The 8,235-nt window shown below is 42.2% G+C and overlaps 1 protein-coding gene across 1 annotated transcript; it reads left to right on the top strand.

Moving 5' to 3' along the window:
• Positions 1-4,572: 4,572 nt before the first annotated feature.
• Positions 4,573-7,581, top strand: LOC145821536 (uncharacterized). The gene is made up of 3 exons (XM_082918060.1): positions 4,573-6,866; positions 6,958-7,248; positions 7,414-7,581. The coding sequence occupies exons 1-3, from the start codon at positions 6,429-6,431 to the stop codon at positions 7,579-7,581; spliced, it is 897 nt and encodes a 298-aa protein (XP_082774186.1). The 5' UTR covers positions 4,573-6,428.
• The last annotated feature ends 654 nt before the right edge of the window (positions 7,582-8,235 follow it).

The raw sequence follows: 8,235 nt of genomic DNA, 5'->3' as shown, positions 1-8,235 counted from the left end.
ATCCTGAAGCAAGGCGCGCGAGCCGAGATTTCCGGGAACTCCAAACGAACACAAACATGGATAATCACCGAGTGTTCAAGCGGTGACGTCCAAGTCTTGAGGACGGTCAAAAATGGGGTGTCTACACACCGGTTGTTAGATTTGAAGCTATTAGAATGTTACTTGCTTTTTCATGTTTTAAAGATTTCAAATTGTATCAAATGGATGTTAAAAATACTTTCTTAAATTGGTACATTTCGGCAGAAGTTTATGTTGAACAACCTTCTGGTTTTGAGAATCATAAATACCCGGATCATGTTTTCAAACTTTCAAAAACTTTATATGGTTTGAAACAAGCTCCTAGAGCATGGTATGAAAGATTGAGTAATTTTTTACTTGACAAAGGTTTTTCTAGAGAAAAAATTGATACAACACTTTTTATAAAAATAAAAAAGGAAGATATGCTAATTGTTCAAATTTATGTTGATGATATTATTTTTTGTGCTACTAATGAAAATTTGTGTAAAGAGTTTGCTAAAGATATGCATGGTGAATTTGAAATGAGTATGATGGGGGAGTTAAATTACTTCCATGTGGAATCAATTTAAATCAAACGAACTATATCAAGGATCTACTCAAAAGGTTTGAAATGGAATTATCAAAGCCTACAGTAACTCTAATGAGCACATGAATAAAAATCGACAAAGATGAGCAAGGTAAACCTGTAGATGAAAAGAAATATTGAGGTATGATTGGTTCCTTACTCTATCTTACTGAAAGTAGACCGATATAATATTTAGTGTTTGTATGTGTGCACATTTTCAATCCGCACCGAAAGAGTCACACATCACCGCAATCAAACGTATTTTCAGATATCTTGTTGGCACTCCAAATTTGGAATTATGGTATCCTAAGGGAACCACTTTTGAACTTTTTGGTTACTCATATATCGACTTTGCGGGATGTAGACTTGATCGAAAAAGCACTAGTGGCACTTGTTATTTTCTTGGACACTCTCTCACTTCTTGGTTTTGCAAAAAACAAAACTCAGTGGCTCTGTCAACTGCTTTCATTGCCGCTGCTGGGTGTTGTGTATAATTGCTTTGTATGAAACAACAACTTAAAGATTTTGGACTTCACTATGATCATATTCAACACAAGTGTCATTAACCTTTCAAAAAATTCTATTCAACACTCACGCACTAAACACATTGAAATAAGGCATCACTTTCTAAGAGATCATATACTCAAAGGTGACATTGAACTCGAATTTGTGCTTACAAATCGTCAATTAGCTGACATATTTACCAAACCTCTAAATGAAGAACAATTTTTCTATATTAGAACTGAACTTGGTATGATGAATACTCCAATATAATATTTATATTAAAAATAAATTTTTAGAAATAAATAAATTAATTAATTAATTAATTAAAATAATTATTATTATTATTATTATTATTATTATAAAAAAAATTATATACATATATATATTCTCTCTTTCTCACCCACTTTGTCTCTATCTCTCACCCGCTCTCTTCCTCACTCTTTGTTTTCTCTTTCTCTCGCTGTCTTGCTCTCCCTTTTTTCCTCTCATTCCAAACAACACCATTTTCACCATCACCATCGTCCACAACCAACTCCACCATCCACAACATCATCCATCACCTTTATCACTACCATCATCCACTCAAATTCCTCACCGACTTACCAAGATCCATCACGGCTCTACTTCCATCACCGATCTTCAACATAATTTTCGATTCATCAAAATCAATTACCAATCCGTCAAGATCAGTTACTGATCCACCAAGATCCATCACTGATCTACAAAAATTCATCACCAATCTACACGATCTTCTCCATTCTTTCCGATCATCAAGGTCATCACCGATCAACATGTTAAAATTATTTTTGCACTGTGTTATATTTTTTATCTTATTGTATGTGCTCCAAACTCTCTTAGATTTAATAATGATTGCTTCTACCTTGTCTGAAGAAATTATTTTTATTTGTATTTTCTCTTTTTATGCTAGTGCACTTGATGCAGTTGTTTAAGACCGGATCTTAATGGCCCTTGGCATTATAGATTGGTAATCTGTTTTTTCCAATTTATATAATTTTTAGTGCATTAATTTAGGGGGAGACTCATATATTTTGAGATTAAAACAATGATTATAAAAAAAAAAAAAAAAAATGGGCGTTAGTATATTATATGCATAATTTAAGGGGGAGTATATATACTCTTTTTTACTCTTTATCTGCACTACTCCATGCACTAACAATTTTTATTTTTTTTTTGCAAAGACAGAATTTTTTTTTTTTTTTAAAAAGGGAGAGAAATGCTTGCAATTTTATTTCAGAAGGAGAAAATATTACTCAATTACATGTAAGTTTTCGGAAGGTTTCACAAATTTTTTTTGTTTCACTTCTCTCAACAATTTTTCATGAACCTCCTTTACATGTCTCTCTCTATTTTCGACTTCTGTGAGTCTTGGCATTATAACCGTTGCATAATATTGCACCACATTTTCCAACTGCACATTTTTTCCTTTCTAGCTCTCTCTCTTCTCCTTACGAATATTAACTAGTTGTTGTTTTAACAAGCACACATCATCTCTCCATTGCTGATTTTCTTGTATTCTTGCTTGTAATCATTGAGTCATATTGGAAACTGCAGTCATTACTTTTGTACTAAGAGCCATAGTGTTATTAATAGCATTGATATCATTCCGATTACCAACAACACTAGGACTCTCATTTACAGGCATAACGTGTGACTGTACCATTGGTAACCTCTCATTTGCTTGCATTACAAGCACCTTTTGCATGTCCGAACCATTGATGGCTAAGGTAAGGAATGACATGATTACACAAGAAAGTAAAATAACTTTTTCTCTTCCAACACTTGACAATTTTGTATCTCTGCCTATCATCCTTGTCACTTTTTATACACTTCACCAATCTAATACTCGATGCATATCTGCTCAAATTTTTTGTTTGTCAAGATTTTGTGCGCCCGAGATGCTTCAAAATCCCCACAATGATTTTGACAAGACGGAAGGACCATTATTATATTTTTGGCCTCTCAGATTATTTTATCAAATATTTTTGTTTCCTCTCTTCATATTTTATTTTGATGATGTCAAAGGGGGAGAAAAAATATGATTTTGAAAATTATATGTTACAGAGTTATCAAATATTTTGTTGATTTTAATTTTGTGTGAAAATTATATGTTGCAAAGTTATCAAATATTTTATTGATTTTATTTTGTGTCAAATCCATATAATTATTGCCATCATAAAAAAGAGAGAGATTGTTATTCATATTGTTTAATTTTGATGATGTCTAAAATATTATTTCAAAAAAAATAGATTTTTTAATATACATATTCTATATTATTTGACACAAAATATTATATGTTTAAAATATATATTGTATGATATATTTGTTATAAATATTATTTAAATGGAAATATTTTGAAAATATTACTATTCACGATTTTGAAAAGTTTGGCTGGTCACTATTCACCTTTTGACGAAATTAATATTAATTAATTGTAGTATTTTGACAAATGTGATATTAGTGAGTTGTCGTCTTTTGACAAATTTAATATACTCACATAGAATGGTTGGTATATAGCAAAAATATTTAATTTATATTTTGCATGCAAAGTGAAACATACTCAAATGATGTTTGAAAGCAAATCATACTTTTTTATATATATATATTATTGTAAAAAGAAAAAGATGAGCTTGACGGTGGGTTTTACCTCCTTGATATATATATATATATATATTTATTACTATAATTAATAAAAAAAAGTTAGTGCAAAAGTTTGACAAAATCCTTATATATATATATGATATGATATTCAAAAGTGTGAATTGTACATGTACGGGGAACAAATATTCCGGCGTGCCCGTATTCCTTTCTTCCGAGCTCCGTCGATGTCCGATCACCTGCGAGCAAATAACGGTGAGCTACCCGGCGGTGTGTGGCCGGAAACACCCTCCGACGGTCAAATTAGCACACACCTTAGAGGGAATAGAGAGAGGGGAGAGAGTGTTTGAGTGTAAGAAATCCTTACAGATGTGTTCGTGTGTTTTGTATGGGGGGCGCAGACATGCTTATATACCTTCTGAGCCCCATATCCACTCCCTGTCATCTCCTGACACGTGGTTCTGCTATCCCATCTGTCAGCATAAACCATGCCGTTCATCACCTGCTCTCAACTGCCTGTCAGCATAGCTGGAGCTCGGCAGCCGAGCTGCCCTACCTCGGTCATACCATGCTTCATACCTTAAGCGCCTAACCGGATAACCGAATGAAGGACCGGGCTAGGCGGCATCTCGGCAGAGCTTAGCCCGGGCTCCTCCTTTGGTCGGCCTTCTCGCCGGGCAATCAACTACCTCGGCTGACCGCGCCTTTCCGAGCGCCGGCCTCTCGGTCTGTCTGGTCTCGACAATCCTTGGACCGAGCATCCTAGCCTGACCGGTCACTTCCTGGTCGAGCTGCTTCTGCACGGTCCGGGGCAGCACACAGACCAAACTCTGCCCGGCCCAACTTCTGGTAGATCATTTCCGAGTGCACAGTCGATCATCTCGGCCCAATGCTCTGCTGGGCCCTCAACTTGTTCGGTCTATACCTCGGCCCAACACCGGAGCATAAATCACCCTCTCAATTGCCCCTTAATTCCGTCCGCGGAAGCGTGACTGGGATTATTCACCTCGTCCGAGATAACGTTTCTCCGGTCGTCAAGACGCCAAGCCTCGACCGAGCTAGTTGACGTAATTGTCCGCAGATTTGACCGGTTATATTCCTCGGCTGACCTATTCCCGTTGAAAGTAGCTCGGTTGGCTCTTCATCTTTTCAACCCGTCGCTTCAGTCCTGCCAAAACCATAAATGGGGACACGTGGCGGTCTGCCATTGGTCATCGGGCAGCCAACCCGCCGTTTTTGCCAGAATTTGAATTTGGGCGGCCTTTCACCCCTACAAATACAACACCCTCCTCAAGCCGTTTCTTCCTACTGCTGCCTCCATCTCTGTCGATTCTCAAGCCCAAGCTCGACTGCCATCCTGCCATTCTTCGTGTTTGGGAAGAACACCTTCAGCCCTTCACAGGTAAGATACCTAATCTCTCTTATGTTGCTATTTGCTCTTATTTTGCACACATTAGGACCCAAAAACGTAGCTTTTAGGGCTTAGACCATAGAAAACGTCCTAAACCTCCCACTGTTCTTGGTGTTCTTCGTCTTCCTGAAGAACATCGAAGAACTGGGGTGAACCGGGCTCTGGGCCTTCTTTTGATCCGAAAAGTTAGCCAAACCGGGCAAACAACGTGTTTGTTCCAATCATGGCAAAAACCGAGATAACCAAAGGACTTGGTCGCTTAACCGGGCTGACATCAGGTCTGCTTGGGCGACCGAGCTCCTTAATCAGACAACCGAGGTAGTTTGGCCCCCTTACCGACCGAGCTGAAGTCTAGCTCTCTTAGCGAAACCACACACTTACACTTACCGTCCTTTTCCTGCAGAGTCCAAGGGGACCCCTGTCATTCCTGAACCTCTCAGGACCGAGCTGCAGCAATTTATCACCGTGCCCAACTCATCAACCGGGCTATAGTAAGTCGGCCACAAATGGGGAAGTTCCGCTTCCTTGTGGATACTCCGGCCGCGCTAGCCGCTTTCAGAGAGGACTACGGCGTCCCGGCCGACGTCCATCTCGAGCTGGCCGAAGAAGAGACCACGCCTTGGGGTAGGGAGGAATGCCCCTTCACCGTGCTATCCATCGTTGAAGGGGGTCTTCGTTTCCCACTCAACCCTCTCATAACCGAGTTCCTCCGCCGAACCGGGCTGGCACCCACACAGGTGTCCACCAACACATATAGAATAATCAACGGCGTACACGAATTGAACCAACGGCTAGGCGCCAACTTAGGCCTAGCCGAGATATTAAGGCAATACACTATGGGCCACACCGGTGACGGCCTGGCTTACTACTTGAAAATAAGACCGGGCAAGGAAAAAATCGTAACCGGCACCCCGGACAAAGATATGCACGATGATGATTTCTTCTGGGTGTCCGGCAACTACGAAACAGCCGAGGTGCCGGGCTGGTTCATAAGCAAGGACTTCGGTTCTTCATGTAAGCCACTCAAACTTGCTCGGTTAACTTTATTCTTTAGTTTTACTAATCGGTTTCCCTGTTTCTTTTGCAGCTATCCAAGCCTTACAAGCCAACTACCAATTCCCCAACGTCGAGGCAATTCGGGCCGTGCTTAGGTACCGTCACCGAGACTGCAACGACTTGCTCGGCTACACACCGACTTACAGATATTCTGCTCCGCGCCGGAGTAGAGTAACTGACTTCCTCAGAGCTCCTTCGCCACCTCCAGATCCAACCCTACCAGACGTCCCATTAATCCGGTTAACCGACGAGCAAGAAATGGCCAAAAGATCTCGGATCAAAAACCTTCTAACCGCGACCTCAGCCGAGATACCGAGCGTCACCACCCGTTCCCCGGCTGCCGGTCAATCGAGTGCAGCCGTCGTAGCCCTTGCTTCTCCAGCTCCAGCTGCCGTGCAATTCGCCAGAGAAGCGCGCCGGGCTGGAAAAAGACCAAGGGCAGATCCCTCCGCCGAGCTTGTCACCGAGCTGACAACCGAACATCCTGCTGAAACTCCGGCTCCCGTGCCCGCTTGGCGTCCTCAGCTGAAGCACCGGGGGCAGGACATCCCGGCGACTGCATCGATCAAGGCAGACAAAGAACATTTGCTTGCCTTCGATCTCTCCAAAGCGTTTCTCCTACCGGGCGACGTGGTTGGCAGTGACCACGTCCCTGACACCCGGCTGGTAAAATCTTCCGTGAAGTCGATGGCCAGGGTAAGTCGGCGTTCTTTTTAACATTTAACAAGTGTTTGCTCGGTCCTTCTTGCTCGGTCCCCTTTCTGATGTACTTTGCTTCTTTGTGCAGGCCATTCAAAAACAACATTTGGTCTTGGAGCGCATCCACCGGCTTAGGCAGAAAGCCAACGACACTGCCAGCCATGTTGAAAGCCTTCAAGCCGAGCTCGGCCGGGCTAAAGCTTCTCTCGAGATGGCCAACCATGACAATAATAGGCTGCTCGGTCAACTGAATGCAGCCGAGAAAAAACAAACCGAGCTCCAGGCCGAGGTTGACACTTTGAAGAAGGCGAAGAAGAAGGCTTGCCGGGCTGCCAACAATGCGGGTTTCAACGAGGCCGAGATGAATTACAAGAAGCAAGTCTTTGCAACACAAGACATATACTTCAAGGCTGGCTGGAAATCCGCTTGCGAACAGCTCGGCCAGGGCTCTGACACCGACGTTTTTGCCAATCCTCCCAAAGCTTCACTACCGGTCTACCTCGTGCCATATGCAAATGATGTATTCAGTGCGCTTCAAGCGGAGGCCGAGGAGGGGCTTGAAGAAGGGAGTGACGAGACAGATTCGGAGGCTGAAGACGCCGTAGTGGAAGTGCAGCCCGGTCAAGTTGAGCCCGGTGCCCAAGAAGCGAGCCCAACCACCAACCTTGAGACTGCCGAGGATGAATTCACCAATCTATCCCCCCTGATTTAGTTTTCTTTTCTTTGCATTTTTGCTTTCAATACTTTAGATGTAACCGGGCTCTGTCCCCACCTCTTGTAATGAATTTCTTTATCAATGAAAAATTTTGAATTTTCGCCAAGTGTTTGCCCGGTAGTAATTAATTCCGTCTTCAGCAAACTATCTCGGTATAACTCATCGAACCGGAATACATGACACGGTCTAAGTACTATAGCAGAACGAGACAAATTCATGAACCGAAATAGCCACTTCGGCTGTAACTAAGTTGAACAAACCAACACTTCCAACCGGAGTACATCATCTCGGTTGGGAAGCCAAAGTTGGACAAGACACCAACTCTTCCAACCGGAGTACACCATCTCGGTTGGGAAGCCAAAGTTGGACAAGACACCAACTCTTCCAACCGGAGTACACCATCTCGGTTGGGAATCCTAAGTTGGACAAAACACCAACTCTTCCAACCGGAATACATCATCTCGGTTGGGGATCCTAAGTTGGACAAAACACCAACTCTTCCAACCGGAGTACATCATCTCGGTTGGGGATCCTAAGTTGGACAAAACACCAACTCTTCCAACCGGAGTACATCATCTCGGTTGGGGCTCGGTTGGGGATCCTAAGTTGGACAAAACACCAACTCTTCCAACCGGAGTACATCATCTCGGT

Source organism: Camellia sinensis, chromosome 3 (genome assembly GCF_055761805.1).
Source record: "Camellia sinensis isolate YWXY chromosome 3, ASM5576180v1, whole genome shotgun sequence".
NCBI lineage: Eukaryota > Viridiplantae > Streptophyta > Magnoliopsida > Ericales > Theaceae > Camellia > Camellia sinensis.
The sequence above is the reverse complement of the archived record's forward strand: the minus strand, read 5'-3'. Positions and strand labels throughout refer to the sequence as shown.

Coding starts and splice junctions, on each gene's coding strand:
- LOC145821536 (XM_082918060.1), top strand. CDS start 6,429: ATGGCCAAAAGATCTCGGATCAAAAACCTTCTAACCGCGACCTCAGCC. Junction 6,867..6,957: donor CCGTGAAGTCGATGGCCAGG/GTAAGTCGGCGT, acceptor TTCTTTGTGCAG/GCCATTCAAAAACAACATTT. Junction 7,249..7,413: donor AGATGAATTACAAGAAGCAA/GTCTTTGCAACA, acceptor CTTCAAGCGGAG/GCCGAGGAGGGGCTTGAAGA.